The 20337-nt window shown below is 46.4% G+C and overlaps 2 protein-coding genes across 2 annotated transcripts in view; one reads left to right on the top strand and one right to left on the bottom strand.

Annotated features, from left to right (window-relative positions):
• LOC142194239 (stromal interaction molecule 1-like) overlaps positions 1 to 20337 on the bottom strand; it is a 308297-nt gene that overhangs the window by 116250 nt on the left and 171710 nt on the right. The gene's annotated exons all lie outside the window — the stretch shown is intronic.
• LOC142193521 (olfactory receptor 52K1-like) lies at positions 19067 to 20053 on the top strand. Its single transcript, XM_075262494.1, has one exon. The coding sequence runs from the start codon at positions 19067 to 19069 to the stop codon at positions 20051 to 20053; it is 987 nt and encodes a 328-aa protein (XP_075118595.1).

The following is a 20337-nucleotide window of genomic DNA, read 5'->3' as shown; positions in this document are numbered from 1 at the left end:
CAAGCAAAAAGATTGACACCATTCTTCCGCAGAAAAAGTCTTCTTAAGGTCTCGTTCCCAGTATCTAAAAGGGGTCGATTTATGAAAGTCCAAGACCTCGCCTAGTAAATTGTACAAAAAACGTAAGCCTTTCATTTTTTTAGATACATAGGTTATTATTCTGTTGCAGTAGGGCATGGGTGGTAATGGGGTCTTAGATAAAAAATGGGAGATTTGTATATATTTGTAATAATGGTGTGATGGCAAATTAAACTTACGTTGCAACGCTGGAAAAATGTCATAAACTTTCATTTCCATCATATAAATGAGAGAGAAAAACAATCCCCAACTTTTCCCATGAGGAGACCTCCAAATCAGTAATTAGCCACGACAACGTTGACAGAGGAGTATTAGATGGGAGCCAATAAACATGAGAGGAGGCCTCTGTGTGCACAAAGGACCAAGAGGGAGGCTATCATAGTAGGAGAAAGCAATTTTGGTGGCAACACATTCCAAAATGGAAGCATTAGCAAGTCTCTAAGTTTGCCGGGATATATGTATGATCTTTCAATTTGAACCCAAGGGATAGCATTATCTGCATTCCACCACCCAGAGCATTGGGCAGTTAAAGTAGCTAAATAATAATTACGGATATTAGGAACTCCCAATCCCCCAGCTAATTTATGTTTGAACAAAGGACCTCTACGTATTCGAGGCCTCCTCCCATTCCAAATATAACAGGAAATCACTCTTTGAATGGATTCAAAATAAGACTGTGGAACAAATATCGGCAATGTGCGGAACAGATAAAGCAGTTTAGGTAAAAGAAGCATTTTAAATGCAGCCACTCGCCCTATCCAAGACACTTCAACTCGAGACATCTTATCACAGCTATCTTTCAGTATTTTAAGCATAGGTAAATAGTTGCAATGGAAGAGCGAACCAGAGGAAGATGTTATCTGAATACTTAAATATTGAAGAGATTCCTGTCGCCAGTCAAAACCATATTGTGCGTGTAAGGCCTGGAGGGGGACAGGAGAGATGTTAAAGGAAAGAGCTTGGGATTTGGACAGATTAAGTTTGTAATAGGACAAGGTCCCAAAGTGGTCAATCAATTGCATGAGACGTGGAAGGGAGGCTTGAGGATCTGTTAAGGTCAAAATAATGTCATCTGCGTAAAGAGAGATCAAATGAGATCGTCCCTTCACATCGATTCCCTTGATGTTGGGGTTTTCTCTGATAGCCTGAGCCAATGGTTCCATTGAAAGAACGAATATCAAAGGTGACAACAGACACCTTTGGCGGGTTCCATTTGTTATGTCGAAAGAATCTGAAAAGGTGCCATTGGTAAACACTTTCGCCAATGGGGCCGAATATAAAGCTCCAATGGCTCTCAATATATCTCCAGAGAAACCCATCCTACGCAACACCGAGAAGGCATAAGACCAACAAATGCGGTCGAACGCCTTCTCGGCATCCAAAGCCAGCATGACCATTTCCAATTTCCTCATTTCAGTCTGATGAACCAAGTTTAAAACTCTGCGGGTGTTTTCATATGATTGCCTACCCTTTCACAAAACCTACTTGATCATAAGCAATCAAGTCAGGAAGGCAAGTCGCGAGTCTAGTAGCTATCAATTTGGCATAAATTTTTAGATCCACATTTAACAAGGATATAGGTCTAAAATTCTGGGGGACAAATGGATCTTTTCCCGGTTTGGGCAGAGTAACAATTAAAGCTTCTTGATTCTCTCTAGGGAAACTTGCAGAGGTTATAGCATGTGTCAAGAAAGATATCATAGGGGAAATTGAGGAAAACGATTTGTAATACTCATTTGTGAGCCCATCCGGACCTGGTGATTTATGTGAAGGTAAGGTCTGGAGGATCATAGTCAACTCAGGAGGAGTCACAGGAGCATTAAGAGTTTCTAATTGTTCAGGCGACAGAACGGGTAACTTAATACTATTAAGAAATGTATCAATTGCATCTTCTGTTGGAGTACATTGAGACGTATCATTAGCTAAATTGTAAAGTTCGTTATAGAAATCTCTAAATCGATTAGCAATCCCCTTAGGGTCATAGATTTTGTTAGAGTTAGCAGTAGAAAATAGGAAAGGAATCCTTGATTTGGCATATTTAGATTTAAGTTTAGAGGCCAAAAGTTTACCTGCTTTATTGGATTGTGAATAATATGTAGCTTTCATTTTGCGTAAATTTTTCTCATATTGATGTAAAAGACACTCCCTTAGTTGTCTCCGGAGAGACATTAGTTCGGACGCTATAGTGGAGGAAGGGGAGCGTTTATTGGCATCTTCGCGAAGTTTGATTTGTTGTGTCAGACGGTTTATTTCAGCTAGACGAGCCTTCTTTTCGATATGCCCTAAACGTATTAAAGTGCCTCTTATAAATGCCTTATGGGCATTCCATACAATAGCAGGGTCAGAAACAGAATGAATGTTGACTCGGAAGAATTCTTCTAAGTCATTTGCAATCATTGTTTTAGTGCGTGGGTTAGATAACAAGTAGTCGCTACACCGCCAAATGTAATCTCTATTCCCTGCATAACGTTCAGCAATAATGAGTGTGATAGCAGCATGATCTGACCATGTAATTTGGGAAATATCAGCTCTCTTTATCAAAGGAAGCGTATTCTGGTCAGTGAGAAATAGATCTATACGTGAATAGCTGTTGTGCACTGGGGAAAAGAAAGTATAATCTCTCTCTGAGGTATGTAATATACGCCACACATCATACAGGCCATAATGCCACAGGGACTGTGTAAAGTCAGGGTGGCGAGACCCTTTTTGGGAAGAAGTATCTACAATAGGATCTGGAGCTAGGTTGAAGTCTCCCATTAACAGTACATGACCTTGTTTCCTTTTTTCAACAGTTCTCATAAGTTTATTAAAAAGGCACGTTGGTGTTGATTAGGGGCATAAACAGACACCAGTGTATATGTAACATTATTCAGTTGGCATACCACTATAACAAACCGTCCCTTAGGGTCCGAATAAGTATTCAGAGAATGAAAAGCTACCGTGTCTCTGATACCAAGAAGGACTCCCCTACTTTTGGAAGAATGATGAGCATGGAAAATATGTGGATATAAGGAATTGTTGAGTTGTACAGCATCTTTCGCCAGTAAATGAGTCTCCTGGATTGCCAGAATATCACAGTGCTGAGCTCGGACCTCTCTCCATAAATGAGCTCGTTTTTGGGGGGAGTTCAGCCCTCTGACATTCATAGAAAAAACTTTAAGACCCATTAAACAACAGAATAAAAGCTATACCCGTTTCCGCACAGAATTCACCAATTATCAAGAGTGGTCGAGACACTTCCTGCCATGTACCTTCATTATCAGAAGCAGACCAGTACCTAAACTTAAAACAAACAGAACAGGAAAAAAGAAAAAGGAAAAAACATACAACATCAACATAACTGGTAAGAAAATACCAGACAATGCAAGGCAGTGCTGTATTGCTGATAACGAAAAGCAAAGCAAAATACAGCGGACCAGCAGCTGTAGGACTCAAAAGGGGGAAATAGTCCAACAAAGGCCGCCAGTAGAAAGGACTCTCCATAATATGAAAAACTTAGCCCTTATCCAATGGAGTCCGCGGGTGGTTTCTTCTGTGACCTGCGTACAGTGGTCCATTCATCTGAAATTGGGTGAACCAGGGATTTCTCTGGAGGGACAACAATATTAATCTGCTAACGATTCAGGAGAGACTTCCCTTCCTCCAAAGACTTAATCACATGTGTAAGGTTATCCTTAACAATTACAAGGCGGACCGGGAATCCCCATTTGTATAGGATATTGTGGTGGCGCAAAGTAGATGTAATCGGGAGAAATTGACGTCTCAGTTGTAGAGTAGAAGCAGAAAGATCTGAAAAAATGGATATAGTTCCAAAAGGATCAGGTAGACAGTCCAGGTTGCGAGTCGCTAAAAGAACTAGTTCTTTGGTGCGGTAAAAATGAATCCTGGCCAGAACATCTCTAGGAACAGAGTCCGGCAGATGCGTTGGTCTGGGTATCCTATGCGCCCTGTCAATGGTAACATCCACAGGATCCGGACCCGGAATAAGTGTACACATTAATTTCTGCAGATAAGAAGTTAATTCTTTAGGAGATACAGTTTCAGGAATGCCCCTGAATTTCAAATTGTTTCTGTGGGATCTGTCCTCCAAGTCTGCTACCTTAGCCTTAAGGAAAACTACCTCCTTCTCCAAGCCATAGTGAGTGTCAATCAATTCGTTGTGTGACGCGGCAAATTCAGCCATTTTGGATTCAACATGAGCAGTACGTTGTTTCATTTCACCCATATCTCGGTCTATTGGAGTAATCATACGTGACATGTCTGCCTTCAGAGATGTATAAAATGCCGTAAGCATAGACTTCATAGAGGATTCAGTGAGTAGATTAGATGAAACTGGAAAGTCAGCCAGTATCTCCTCTCGCATATCAACACCAGGGATGTCCTCCTCAGAGCCATTAATCTGAGATTCAGCAATTTTTGGACGTCTTTTGAGAGGGCTGGTGGAGGGAGATGTCGCCTGCCCTGCAGTGCAGGAGGACGGGGAGCCGCCATCTTGTGAGACCGAAGGCCTCCCACCACTACTAGCACTACGATGCTGATCATCCAATCCAGGTAAGTCAAGTGTGGGAGTTGGGGGTAGTGAAATGTCCGCTGTCGACAGGGTATGTCTAGCAGAGCGTATCGCTTCTAGCTGTTCTGGAGAACGGCTCGCTGGCGAGGAGGCCTTAGAGCCTGAGCTCGAGTGAGAAGCGGCGCCATCTTGACTCACCTCTCCGGTAGGTTTGAAGTAAAAGTCCGTCAGTTTGCGAGGTTTGGCCCCGGCAGTCTTCCTCTTCGGCATCCTGTTGTACTAGGATGTTGTACCCGTCACTTCGGAAGCCAGTTAGCCCGGGAAAGTCGCTGTAAATGTCGCTTTAGTGGGCTGTGTTTGTGGAGCTCAGAGCTCACACGTCCATTCCTCTCAGCCGCCAAGCTCCGCCCCCCAGAAACACAAATTTTAAGCTAAAGAAACATTAGCATGCAACCCTTTAAGTCTCGTTGCCCATGACAACCACAGATGGCAAAGGCAATGGGAAATCCAACAGCCCCCACCCTTAATTGTCATTGTGTGTGTGTGTGTGTGTGGTGAGACCTCCAAAAATCACTTTTATGGCCCTTGAGATGAGAACCTTCCAAATTAAGTTCCAGGCCCTTATGCTGAGCTGTACAAAAATTACTTTTCAGGCCCTTGGAGTGAGCCCTCCCAAACTTAGCTTCAGGCCCTTGGGGTGAGGTGAGCCTTGTACCAGCAGAGGGGGATGGGGCAAGGGTGGGGTGACTCTGTTGGAAAGATTGGGCATGTTGTGAGGAAGCAGGGGCAGAGTCTTGTGTAGGAACACGACTGGAGGTAGTGGCTGACTGGCTGGTGGAAAAGCCGCTGGAAGCATTATCCGCTAGACATTGTATCACCTGTTCCTGGTGCTCGGGCCTGGTCAGCGTTGTACCCTGCGCCCTGCTCAATGTCACCATCAAGCCCGGGATTGTGGATGAGCGCAATGCTGGCTGCCCCTCACCAGTAGGCATTGGATCCGCAGTATCTTGACCACAGCCTTGGCCCCCGGCTGCATTTCCACATCCCCGTCCTCGTCTGTTTGCGCTAGCCTTACGCATTTGTAGTATATAACAGGAGATGGGCAAGGTATATAGTGCCCAAATACCTCTGTATGTTAGAAGTATACAAGTGTACTATATAGTATACACCTAGCTTACAACAGGTATAGAACAGGAGATGGGAAAGGTAGATTGGGGGAAAAGGTGGTACGGAATTGGAGCCTGAACAAGGGCTTTTGGGAAAATTATTTGCAAAAAGATTGTATATACAGATGGTGTATATACAGATGGTTACAGATGCTGTATATACAGATGGTGTATATACAGATGGTTACAGATGCTGTATATACAGATGGTGTATATACAGATGGTTACAGATGCTGTATATACAGATGGTGTATATACAGATGGTTACAGATGCTGTATATACAATCTTCAAGCAGTGTAGCTCTTATAAGCTCCTGAGCTCCCAAGTTGCACCACTTCTCTGGAATGCTCTACCCCGGACAATCAGAGTAACTCCCAATTTCTACAGCTTCAGGAGCAAACTAAAGACACATCTTATCAGAGCGGCCGATCACAATGTCTAACGTAAACCCTTCCCCCTCCTCTGTCCCCGCCCCCACATTACCCCACATGATATGATGTCATCTCAGGATAACTTTATATGTCCAAGCTCCATCCACATGTTACAGGACACGGCTGGTGACGGCTCATAAAGTCTTATGTTTGTGTAATGACTGTAACCTCTATTACAGAAGTGTCTGACCCCTGTATAAGTAATGCCGCCCCTGCTACCTCCTGTATCACCCCCTCTACCTCATAGACTGTAAGCTCTTGTATCACCCCCTCTACCTCATAGATTGTAAGCTCTTGTGAGCAGGGCCCTCAGTCCCATTGTGTGATATGACTTTCTCTGTAATGTATCTGTCTGTCTGTATCTGAACCCTACAAATTGTACAGCGCTGCGGAATATGTTGGCGCTATAGAAAGAACATGTATTATTATTATTATTATTATTATTAGCTGTTGGTGTAATGTTCCTGCCTGTATACTGCTATTCCTCGCTCCCCCTGCAGAACTTCTCTCCTTCTCTACTTAACAGTCACATCTGAACCAAATCTGACACCCGCTATTCGTATAAATCGGAGGTCACCTGATTTCGGCAGCCAATGACTTTTTCCTATTTTTTTCATGCCTCCGTTATCGTAGTTCCCGTCCCACCTCCTCTGCACAGTTATTGGTGCAAAAAAAGTGTCAGGGAAGGTGGGAGGGGATACGAATTTTTACTGCGTTTGCCGTGTGGTATTCGACTTAGTACGAGTATTTTGAATTCTGTAATATTCGATCAAATACCTACTCGCTCATCCTAAGGAAGGTAAATCCTCTGGTCTCTTTAAGAACCCTGTCTATGAAGTATCCGTCTTTGAAGAATCTGCAGCCCATTCAGTGTGTTGGACTCTGTGGAAAGTTGCTAAGAAAAGATTAGCCAGGAAAGAAGCGGCCACGTCTATCTCCTAAGTTCTAGAGCAGAGACTGGTAGCCCGGGGCTAGTGTATGGTTTCCTTGTAAGTAGCTAACACTTATGTGCCAAAAGAAATCTTCTTGTGGGTTTAAAACAAAAATATGTCAGACAACATAAAACAGATCACAAGTAAATCCACTGGGGAGACCTTCAGGATCCCACACCATCTCTCCTGTGCATCCAACTACATCATGTATGTCCACCTACCCTGTTTCCCCGAAAATAAGACATGTTCTTATAATTAATTAGCTAACGAAATATATGACCTTTCTTATTTTCGGGGGATGTTTTATGCAGCGGCTGGAGCGGGGAACAATCGGCAAACGAAGCGTGGAACAATTAGCGGAGTAGGTACTGGTACTGTTTGTACCCCTTTGAGGTTCAACATGGAAGATTAGGCAAATCATGGAGGATTTGCCTGGGCGGTGTAAGGCTGATCCTAGCTTATGAGATGCAAGTACATCGAAACGGCCGTCCTCGATTGAGAGACTATACCTGGTAATAATCCCAGCATCATTGCAAAATAAAGGCCTCTTGAAAGGTCGAGCATGATGCTAAAGGGAGCAGCCATTATTGGGTTATTTCACTGGAATTCTGTCTTCCTAACTACATCAGGGAAGACAGGCTTGCACATTCCAGTGAGCGCCCTCTATTGGTTTGCAACACTGAGGGAGCAGCAGCTGACTTCCTAATTACATCATGGAAGACAGATTTGCATATTCTTCCCATGGTCCTAGGAATAGAGGAAGTCCTGCTATAGAGATTGAGAGCAAATGAGGGTGCTGATGTATTGAAGGGGTGTAATATTGGGCAAATGAAAGCACCAAAACAGCAAGATAGGTGATAATAGGGTGTGAAAGGATGGATATTTGTATGTTGAAAAGTGGAATGGAGAAAAGCAAGTTAGTTATTGATTGAAGATTTCACAGGGAGGGTTTGGTGTTTGGATAGCCGCCCCTCCCCCTGCACTGTAAAATAATAGAAGGCCTAGACTAGAGCTTAGTGTACACGTGTGCAGCAGACAATCCATTATTTCAGAGCATTAGAAGTAACTCACACGTCTGTCCTGCAATGTCTTTTCGTTTATAATGCGCATTGTAAGGAATATATGAGACTGAATGACGGCTGTGATTGTAAGACAGTGTATGCGAGTCCTGTATATTGTCTGTACATTCTGTATTGGCTTAGGGTATGAGTAGGTGTCTGACTAGGTGAACAGATCTGGTATGGCTGATGGATTTGGGAGATCAAGTGGCCACAATAAATTCTTTTGATCTTTAACCCATATCCTAAGCTCTCCCATCTCTTCCGCCGGCTGCACTGATTGGCCATAGTTTGTGCATTTACTAAAGTCATTGAGTTGTTTGTACTTGTGGATCTAGAGAGAAGACAAATGGAAACAAGGTGTTATACAAGGGTCTACAGGAATACCCCAAGCCCTTGTAAAGGGGAGGTGCTAAATACCTCAAAAGAGGAAGATGATACTGGGGAGGAGGAGTCAGGAAAGGAGTATCTGGATCCCCCCTTGGGGTGTGGTGCTTCTCCTGTATGTGGTTCACCAGATTTTATACTGACCCCCCTCCCCCCCCAGGAGAGATGTGTGCAGGCATCGGTATCTCTGTTGTGCTTGTCAGCATCTAAGTCCAAATTGTATTTCTGCCTTCCTAAAGTTATTTCTTGAGGTCACTGTGTTTCATAGGGATCCAAATATCAAACCCCTGACAGACCTCAGGCCATACAGGAGCTCACACCCCCTATGCCAGGGCACAACTTAGGACATTGTTAGGCCTTGTGTCCTGCTGCAGACATTGGATCAGTAATACAGCCCTATTAGTGCAACCTCTATATGACGGCATTACTAAACTACAACAGGCACTAGAAATCTTCCACTCCGTCACGTCGCCAATCTTATTTAGGTGAGCTTCCTAATTATGACGAGATCTTTTCTCTTTACTGTACTTGAGATTTAGGATATGAAGCAGCAGCGCTTACTCTAAGCCATGGACACCAACAAAGACCGGCAGCTTACTATTCTGCTAGAGTAGACCCAGTGTCCAGAGGAGAATAAAGACAAAAAAGACGCCGCCCCGAGCCAATCCTGGTGTATTACCCCTGATTATAGGGGACATGATGTACGATACAGGTGACTGCTCACCTGTTTAGGTTGTGTGGAACAGTGTCATCCACAGCGCCTGCACCTTCAAAGCGGTCCTACAGCAGTGAAGAAAAACTGGTTGGGTTGTTTTGGAAAGCAGGAGTAAAGCTGTGTGCATGTGGAGACTAAGCGCATGCAAGCTTATATTGGCTGATAAGGGACATATATGTATGGCAGATGGATAGGAACAGTACATCCTAGAGAGCTGAGACCCGGTCTAAAACCTTCCCGGACACGTGATGTACCTGTGTGCCAAATTTGGTGAATATTGATCCAGTTGTTTGGTCGCACATAGAGAACAGACAGACAAGAGAGGAGATGAGATATTTGTGTGTATTTTTGATATTTTCAGCCTGATGAAACTAAATGTAATTAAGAAGTCTAATCACATCCGGAGCGCAGCTCTATTTTCTCCCTTTCTTACCTTGTTGAGGGGGGGGGGGGGTGTCAGTCCTCCAAGGTAAGAGCCCCAGCACCTATCTATTGGTGTGTGCTGCCTATACAAACCCTCTGATCAAAGAGACAAACCTGAGGAATAAAACTCCAGTGTCAGTGATGAGACCGCTGCAATAACCTCTCCTCCACCTACACACTGCGTACTGTGTTACAGCCGAGGGAGGCGACGCTGGAGACCGGCGATACATTTCATAAGGTCAGAGAGAGATTCCCTCTGCTCATTACTATACGTCTAATGAGATCATAGGGGAGCTGCCAGGAGGATATATAAGGGGACATATAGATACATATATACAGGTATGAGGAGGGAGGTGGATGTGAGACTGCAGCACAAGAGAGGTGAGAGAATATATCAGATCATACATTGTGCATGGAAAGACGTATAGCATGTATATTATAGTATAGAAAAGTGATGGCGAACCTATGGCACGGGTACCAGGGGTGGCACTCAGAGCCCTCTCTATGGGCACCCATCTATGGCACAGATCATACAGTATGGAGGCCAGTGTGGAGCAGATTGTACTGAGTGGGGGCCACTGTGGAGCAGATTGTACTGAGTGGGGGCCACTGTGGAGCAGATTGTACTGTGTGGAGGCCACTGTGGAGCAGATTGTACTGTGTGTGGGCCACTGTGGAGCAGATTGTACTGTGTGGAGGCTACTGTGGAGCAGATTGTACTGAGTGGGGGCCACTGTGGAGCAGATTGTACTGTGTGGGGGCCACTGTGGAGCAGATTGTACTGTGTGGAGACCACTGTGGAGCAGATTGTACTGTGTGTGGGCCACTGTGGAGCAGATTGTACTGTGTGAGGGCCAATGTGGAGCAGATTGTACTGAGTGGGGGCCACTGTGGAGCAGGTTGTACTGTGTGAGGGCCAATGTGGAGCAGATTGTACTGAGTGGGGGCCACTGTGGAGCAGATTGTACTGTGTGTGGGCCACTGTGGAGCAGATTGTACTGTGTGAGGGCCAATGTGGAGCAGATTGTACTGAGTGGGGGCCACTGTGGAGCAGATTGTACTGTGTGTGGGCCACTGTGGAGCAGATTGTACTGTGTGGAGACCACTGTGGAGCAGATTGTACTGTGTGGAGGCCACTGTGGAGCAGATTGTACTGTGTGTGGGCCACTGTGGAGCAGATTGTACTGAGTGGGGGCCACTGTGGAGCAGATTGTACTGTGTGGGGGCCACTGTGGAGCAGGTTGTACTGAGTGGGGGCCACTGTGGAGCAGGTTGTACTGTGTGAGGGCCAATGTGGAGCAGATTGTACTGAGTGGGGGCCACTGTGGAGCAGGTTGTACTGTGTGGGGGCCAATGTGGAGCAGATTGTACTGAGTGGGGGCCACTGTGGAGCAGGTTGTACTGTGTGGAGGCCACTGTGGAGCAGATTGTACTGAGTGGGGGCCACTGTGGAGCAGATTGTACTGAGTGGGGGCCACTGTGGAGCAGATTGTACTGTGTGGGGGCCACTGTGGAGCAGGTTGTACTGTGTGGAGGCCACTGTGGTGCAGATTGTACTGTGTGGAGGCCACTGTGGAGCAGATTGTACTGTGTGGAGGCCACTGTGGTGCAGATTGTACTGAGTGGGGGCCACTGTGGTGCAGAATGTACTGAGTGGGGGCCACTGTGGAGCAGATTGTACTGTGTGGGGGCCACTGTGGAGCAGATTGTACTGTGTGGGGGCCACTGTGGAGCAGATTGTACTGTGTGGGGGCCACTGTGGAGCAGATTGTACTGTGTGGGGGCCACTGTGGAGCAGATTGTACTGTGTGGGGGCCACTGTGGAGCAGGTTGTACTGTGTGGAGGCCACTGTGGTGCAGATTGTACTGTGTGGAGGCCACTGTGGAGAAGATTGTACTGTGTGGAGGCCACTGTGGTGCAGATTGTACTGAGTGGGGGCCACTGTGGAGCAGGTTGTACTGTGTGGAGGCCACTGTGGTGCAGATTGTACTGTGTGGAGGCCACTGTGGAGCAGATTGTACTGTGTGGAGGCCACTGTGGTGCAGATTGTACTGAGTGGGGGCCACTGTGGTGCAGAATGTACTGAGTGGGGGCCACTGTGGAGCAGATTGTACTGTGTGGGGGCCACTGTGGAGCAGATTGTACTGTGTGGGGGCCACTGTGGAGCAGATTGTACTGTGTGGGGGCCACTGTGGAGCAGATTGTACTGTGTGGGGGCCACTGTGGAGCAGATTGTACTGTGTGGGGGCCACTGTGGAGCAGATTGTACTGTGTGGAGACCACTGTGGAGCAGATTGTACTGTGTGTGGGCCAATGTGGAGCAGATTGTACTGAGTGGGGGCCACTGTGGAGCAGGTTGTACTGTGTGAGGGCCAATGTGGAGCAGATTGTACTGTGTGGGGGCCACTGTGGAGCAGATTGTACTGTGTGGGGGCCACTGTGGTGCAGATTGTACTGTGTGGAGGCCACTGTGGAGCAGATTGTACTGAGTGGGGGCCACTATGGAGCAGATTGTACTGTGTGGAGGCCACTGTGGAGCAGATTGTACTGTGTGAGGGCCAATGTGGAGCAGATTGTACTGAGTGGGGGCCACTGTGGAGCAGGTTGTACTGTGTGAGGGCCAATGTGGAGCAGATTGTACTGAGTGGGGGCCACTGTGGAGCAGATTGTACTGTGTGTGGGCCACTGTGGAGCAGATTGTACTGTGTGAGGGCCAATGTGGAGCAGATTGTACTGAGTGGGGGCCACTGTGGAGCAGGTTGTACTGTGTGAGGGCCAATGTGGAGCAGATTGTACTGAGTGGGGGCCACTGTGGAGCAGATTGTACTGTGTGAGGGCCAATGTGGAGCAGATTGTACTGAGTGGGGGCCACTGTGGAGCAGATTGTACTGTGTGGAGACCACTGTGGAGCAGATTGTACTGTGTGGAGGCCACTGTGGAGCAGATTGTACTGTGTGTGGGCCAATGTGGAGCAGATTGTACTGTGTGAGGGCCAATGTGGAGCAGATTGTACTGAGTGGGGGCCACTGTGGAGCAGATTGTACTGAGTGGGGGCCACTGTGGAGCAGATTGTACTGAGTAGGGGCCACTGTGGAGCAGATTGTACTGTGTGGGGGCCACTGTGGAGCAGGTTGTACTGTGTGGAGGCCACTGTGGAGCAGATTGTACTGTGTGGGGGCCACTGTGGAGCAGATTGTACTGTGTGTGGGCCAATGTGGAGCAGATTGTACTGTGTGAGGGCCAATGTGGAGCAGATTGTACTGAGTGGGGGCCACTGTGGAGCAGATTGTACTGAGTGGGGGCCACTGTGGAGCAGATTGTACTGAGTGGGGGCCACTGTGGAGCAGATTGTACTGTGTGAGGGCCAATGTGGAGCAGATTGTACTGAGTGGGGGCCACTGTGGAGCAGGTTGTACTGTGTGGAGACCACTGTGGAGCAGATTGTACTGTGTGGAGGCCACTGTGGAGCAGATTGTACTGTGTGTGGGCCAATGTGGAGCAGATTGTACTGTGTGAGGGCCAATGTGGAGCAGATTGTACTGAGTGGGGGCCACTGTGGAGCAGATTGTACTGAGTGGGGGCCACTGTGGAGCAGATTGTACTGAGTGGGGGCCACTGTGGAGCAGATTGTACTGTGTGGGGGCCACTGTGGAGCAGGTTGTACTGTGTGGAGGCCACTGTGGAGCAGATTGTACTGTGTGAGGGCCAATGTGGAGCAGATTGTACTGTGTGGAGGCCACTGTGGAGCAGATTGTACTGAGTGGGGGCCACTGTGGAGCAGGTTGTACTGTGTGGAGGCCACTGTGGAGCAGATTGTACTGTGTGAGGGCCAATGTGGAGCAGATTGTACTGTGTGTGGGCCACTGTGGAGCAGATTGTACTGAGTGGGGGCCACTGTGGTGCAGATTGTACTGAGTGGGGGCCACTGTGGAGCAGATTGTACTGTGTGGGGGCCACTCTGGAGCAGATTGTACTGTGTGGAGACCACTGTGGAGCAGATTGTACTGTGTGAGGGCCAATGTGGAGCAGATTGTACTGAGTGGGGGCCACTGTGGAGCAGGTTGTACTGTGTGAGGGCCAATGTGGAGCAGATTGTACTGAGTGGGGGCCACTGTGGAGCAGATTGTACTGTGTGTGGGCCACTGTGGAGCAGATTGTACTGTGTGAGGGCCAATGTGGAGCAGATTGTACTGAGTGGGGGCCACTGTGGAGCAGGTTGTACTGTGTGAGGGCCAATGTGGAGCAGATTGTACTGAGTGGGGGCCACTGTGGAGCAGATTGTACTGTGTGTGGGCCACTGTGGAGCAGATTGTACTGTGTGAGGGCCAATGTGGAGCAGATTGTACTGAGTGGGGGCCACTGTGGAGCAGATTGTACTGTGTGAGGGCCAATGTGGAGCAGATTGTACTGAGTGGGGGCCACTGTGGAGCAGGTTGTACTGTGTGAGGGCCAATATGGAGCAGATTGTACTGAGTGGGGGCCACTGTGGAGCAGATTGTACTGTGTGTGGGCCACTGTGGAGCAGATTGTACTGTGTGAGGGCCAATGTGGAGCAGATTGTATTGAGTGGGGGCCACTGTGGAGCAGATTGTACTGTGTGTGGGCCACTGTGGAGCAGATTGTACTGTGTGGAGACCACTGTGGAGCAGATTGTACTGTGTGGAGGCCACTGTGGAGCAGATTGTACTGTGTGTGGGCCAATGTGGAGCAGATTGTACTGAGTGGGGGCCACTGTGGAGCAGGTTGTACTGTGTGAGGGCCAATGTGGAGCAGATTGTACTGAGTGGGGGCCACTATGGAGCAGGTTGTACTGTGTGGAGGCCACTGTGGAGCAGATTGTACTGAGTGGGGGCCACTGTGGAGCAGATTGTACTGAGTGGGGGCCACTGTGGAGCAGATTGTACTGTGTGGGGGCCACTGTGGAGCAGGTTGTACTGTGTGGAGGCCACTGTGGAGCAGATTGTACTGTGTGGAGGCCACTGTGGAGCAGATTGTACTGAGTGGGGGCCACTGTGGATCAGGTTGTACTGTGTGGAGGCCACTGTGGAGCAGATTGTACTGTGTGAGGGCCAATGTGGAGCAGATTGTACTGAGTGGGGGCCACTGTGGTGCAGATTGTACTGAGTGGGGGCCACTGTGGAGCAGATTGTACTGTGTGGGGGCCACTGTGGAGCAGATTGTACTGTGTGGAGACCACTGTGGAGCAGATTGTACTGTGTGAGGGCCAATGTGGAGCAGATTGTACTGTGTGTGGGCCACTGTGGAGCAGATTGTACTGTGTGAGGGCCACTGTGGAGCAGGTTGTACTGTGTGAGGGCCAATGTGGAGCAGATTGTACTGAGTGTAGGCCACTGTGGAGCAGGTTGTACTGTGTGGAGGCCACTGTGGAGCAGATTGTAACGTGTGTGGGCCACTGTGGAGCAGGTTGTACTGTGTGAGGGCCAATGTGGAGCAGATTGTACTGAGTGGGGGCCACTGTGGAGCAGGTTGTACTGTGTGGAGGCCACTGTGGAGCAGATTGTACTGAGTGGGGGCCACTGTGGAGCAGATTGTACTGAGTGGGGGCCACTGTGGAGCAGATTGTACTGTGTGGGGGCCACTGTGGAGTAGGTTGTACTGTGTGGAGGCCACTGTGGAGCAGATTGTACTGAGTGGGGGCCACTGTGGAGCAGGTTGTACTGTGTGGAGGCCACTGTGGAGCAGATTGTACTGAGTGGGGGCCACTGTGGTGCAGATTGTACTGAGTGAGGGCCAATGTGCAGCAGATTGTACTGTGTGGGGGCCACTGTGGAGCAGATTGTACTGTGTGGAGGCCAATGTGGAGCAGATTGTACTGTGTGGAGGCCACTGTGGAGCAGATTGTACTGAGTGGGGGCCAATGTGGAGCAGATTGTACTGTGTGTGGGCCACTGTGAAGCAGATTGTACTGTGTGGAGGCCACTGTGGAGCAGATTGTACTGAGTGGGGGCCAATGTGGAGCAGATTGTACTGTGTGGAGGCCACTGTGGAGCAGATTGTACTGTGTGGAGGTCACTGTGGAGCAGATTGTACTGTGTGGAGGCCACTGTGGTGCAGATTGTACTGTGTGGAGGCCACTGTGGAGCAGATTGTACTGTGTGGGGGCCACTGTGGAGCAGATTGTACTGTGTGGAGGCCACTGTGGTGCAGATTGTACTGTGTGGAGGTCACTGTGGAGCAGATTGTACTGTGTGGAGGCCACTGTGGAGTAGATTGTACTGAGTGGGGGCCTTTCACTATTTATATCATACAGTATCGGTTATATAGCAGACATGTGATAATATTATAGGTCATAATAACATTACATGTGTGATGTAAATAGTGAACATTAATTGTTCAAAATGATACCAAATGCAGAACATATTTGTTTCTATAATTAAAGCTTTGTAAAGCCCCATTCACATGACTGTATTTTGTGGGTCTGTAATTGTCCGCACTTGTGGATCCGCACAGTATAAAGGTTACATTGATACCCAGGTTATACCAGCTGTACATATATAATTATATACAGTATATACCCAGGTTATACTGGCTGTACATATAGAATTATATACAGGAGATACCCAGGTTATACCGGCTGTACATATATAATTATATACAGTATATACCCAGGTTATACCGGCTGTACATATAGAATTATATACAGTATATACCCAAGTTATACCGGCTGTACATATATAATTATATACAGTATATACCCAGGTTATACTGGCTGTACATATACAATTATATACAGGAGATACCCAGGTTATACCGGCTGTACATATAGAATTATATACAGTGTATACCCAGGTTATACCGGCTGTACATATAGAATTATATACAGTATATACCCAGGTTATACCGGCTGTACATATATAATTATATACAGTATATACCCAGGTTATACCGGCTGTACATATAGAATTATATACAGTATATACCCAGGTTATACCGGCTGTACATATAGAATTATATACAGTATATACCCAGGTTATACTGGCTGTACATATAGAATTATATACAGGAGATACCCAGGTTATACCGGCTGTACATATAGAATTATATACAGTGTATACCCAGGTTATACCGGCTGTACATATATAATTATATACAGTATATACCCAGGTTATACCGGCTGTACATATAGAATTATATACAGTATATACCCAGGTTATACCGGCTGTACATATAGAATTATATACAGTATATACCCAGGTTATACCGGCTGTACATATATAATTATATACAGTATATACCCAGGTTATACCGGCTGTACATATATAATTATATACAGTATATACCCAGGTTATACTGGCTGTACATATATAATTATATACAGGAGATACCCAGGTTATACCGGCTGTACATATAGAATTATATACAGTGTATACCCAGGTTATACCGGCTGTACATATAGAATTATATACAGTATATACCCAGGTTATACCGGCTGTACATATATAATTATATACAGTATATACCCAGGTTATACCGGCTGTACATATAGAATTATATACAGTATATACCCAGGTTATACCGGCTGTACATATAGAATTATATACAGTATATACCCAGGTTATACCGGCTGTACATATATAATTATATACAGTATATACCCAGGTTATACCGGCTGTACATATATAATTATATACAGTATATATACCCAGGTTATACCGGCTGCACATATAGAATTATATACAGTATATATACCCAGGTTATACCGGCTGCACATATAGAATTATATACAGGAGATACCCAGGTTATACCGGCTGTACATATAGAATTATATACAGTATATACCCAGGTTATACCGGCTGCACATATAGAATTATATACAGGAGATACCCAGGTTATACCGGCTGTACATATAGAATTATATACAGTATATACCCAGGTTATACTGGCTGTACATATATAATTATATACAGTATATATACCCAGGTTATACCGGCTGCACATATAGAATTTTATACAGTATATACCCAGGTTATACCGGCTGTACATATATAATTATATACAGGAGATACCCAGGTTATACCGGCTGCACATATATATTATATACAGTATATACCCAGGTTATACCGGCTGTACATATATAATTATATACAGGAGATACCCAGGTTATAACAGGATGGTCCGTGTGACTATATACAAAAATACGTATAACATATCAGCTGTACATATTGTGGGGCAGGTAACTCCGTAGAATTAGTGGTGCGGACCCAACCACTCAGAGAACACAAAATCTGTAACAAAGTTGTTTATTTAAGAAAATCAGCAAAATAAATAAACCTTCACGTCAGGTGCAAAATGTGCAAAATAAAATACAGCCTTAACTTCTGGCAAAAGATTGTCAATCAAAACCCTGCTCGTCCGAGCACTAACTAATCAGTAAGATACTAAGTGTACATGCGGGTTACTACCAAGCACAAATCAGCCGAGGCAAAGAGGCAGTTAGTTATTCCGCTGATGTCAGAATCCTCACCGAGTAACATCAGAAACCACAGCGCTGTTTCCACCACATAAATACATATAAAGATGGTTTAGTCTCAGCCACTTATGTAGTCACGAGAGTCTTGGGGATACTGGACCATAGATGCTCTCACCCTGACAAGGGCACTCCCAAGCTGATACAAGAAGATATCCCTTACAGTTCCTACGCAATTCACGGTGTATACTCCCCGATCTTCAGGGGACCTAACGCTCTTATTCTGAAAAACCTCCAGGAGAAAACACATCCGCATATCCCGGCTTGGGACTGTCCATGTCAAGGCAGGTGTCTTGTTGGGGAACATAGGGATAGTCCTATAGGGACTACGTAGCATCTATGGTCCAGTATCCCTGAGACTCTCGTGACTACATAAGTGGGTGAGACCAAACCATCTTTATAGATATTTATATGTTTTTGTGCCAATCTTTGCTGGACTTTGTTTTTGGACCAGACAATAGTAATCCAAGTTTGATCCACTGATTGACGTATATTTTCATCGGTTTTTGATTATTTTTGTGGTCCTGAGGACTTTTTTTAGGGGTATTTATTAAACGTTACGTTTTCTATATCAGTGCATCAGTGCTCTCAGTGTGGGGACAGACCCCGGCGCCTCCTCTCACTCCCAGGATCTGCCCTGAAGTGCAGGATCTTCAGCCTTCTAAGGCCCAGTAATGAACCCAGAACCAACACCTGGGGCTGAGGCCTACTCCAGACCTGCACTGGACCACACTTAGGTCAGACACCTGAAGCTGATATACCGAAACTCCAGCACTCTGACTGTCGCTTTCTCACAATACCGGCATGGTCCATATCCCTCCTAGTTACTAATATCCTGATCTTTACATTCTCAGGTGCGGGGCGGTGGACGATGAGATGGAAGTGTCCAGTCTCGGTCACAACGTTTCTATTTCATATAAAGAATTCCTCCTCCTTCCATTTCCTGGGATCACTCTCTACCGCCAGATCCTTTTTGTCCCATTTTTCACCACCTACATGCTAATCACGGTCCTTAATTTCCTGATTTCGTACACCATCTGGAGGGAGAAGAACCTTCACACCCCCATGTATGTCCTTATCGGTCTTCTCCTCATCATGAACATCCTCAGTACTAACACGGTCGTTCCTGCGATGTTACTGAGCTTCTTGGGGCAGAATCGTATTCCTCTGTCCAGTTGCCTGACCCAAATGTTCTTCGCCTACTCTGCCCTCATCCTTAAGTCCACAGTCTTCGTGTTGATGGCCTTTGACCGGTTTGTGGCCGTCTGTCACCCCCTGAGATACCACAATATTATCAATAGAAACTCTTTGTTCCAGTTATGGATGGTCGGAATTGTTCGAAGCAGTATCCTTGTCTGCGTTCTTGTGTTCCTAGCCTCAAGAGTCCAATACTGTAAGTCCAACCGGATCCTGAACTTTGTCTGTGAGTATGTGGTGCTCCTCAGCTTGGCTTGTGGAGATGTCTCGAGAGCTCAGCTGGTTGGTCTACTGGTCCGGATTGGAGTCACCTTCTCAGATGTCAGCATACTCCTGATCTGTTACCTGAAGGTTCTTCATACGGCCCTGAAGGTCACAGGGGGCACCAAGCGACGTAAAGCCCTGCGTACATGTGGGGCACATCTACTCGTAGCATTAACAGTCTACTCCTGCGGCCTCCTGTCCTCCATCTTGTACAAGGTTGAAGAATTCAATTCGGCCGACTCTCAGAACCTTTCGAGTGTCATCTACTTCTTGTTGCCCGCTGTTCTGAACCCCATTATCTACGGTATAGCGGTGAATGAAATCAGAGATTGTTTGGTGATGCCCTGGAGAAAGAAAGTGAAGGGGCAACAAATGTTGGGGTCTCAGGTTGTCCAAAGATGATGTTTGTTGACCAGTAATGACCATGAGTTTATCTTTGGCCACCACCATGACTGGATTCAGCTTCTCGTCTTCATCACGTCGGTGGCCATCATGCTTGTTATTTTTTAAGTAGATGCCTAATAACTTTTAATTGATTAGAACTTTCGGTGACTTTTTGGTATAAATTTGCTGTTTTTGATTATTTCTATGTTTATGGTCTTTTCTTCATACGACATTGTATATAGCGGAGCCGAGTCAGAGTAAGTTGGCCAAGTCTAGAAATCGTGAGCACTCAGTTCTGCTGA

The sequence above is a fragment of the Leptodactylus fuscus genome, chromosome 2 (genome assembly GCF_031893055.1).
Source record: "Leptodactylus fuscus isolate aLepFus1 chromosome 2, aLepFus1.hap2, whole genome shotgun sequence".
Classification (NCBI taxonomy): domain Eukaryota; kingdom Metazoa; phylum Chordata; class Amphibia; order Anura; family Leptodactylidae; genus Leptodactylus; species Leptodactylus fuscus.
Note: the sequence above shows the minus strand (reverse complement) of the source record. Positions and strands in the feature narration are given on the sequence as shown.

Excerpts from the sequence above, each read along its gene's own strand:
- LOC142193521 (XM_075262494.1), top strand. The coding sequence starts at position 19,067 with ATGGAAGTGTCCAGTCTCGGTCACAACGTTTCTATTTCATATAAAGAA.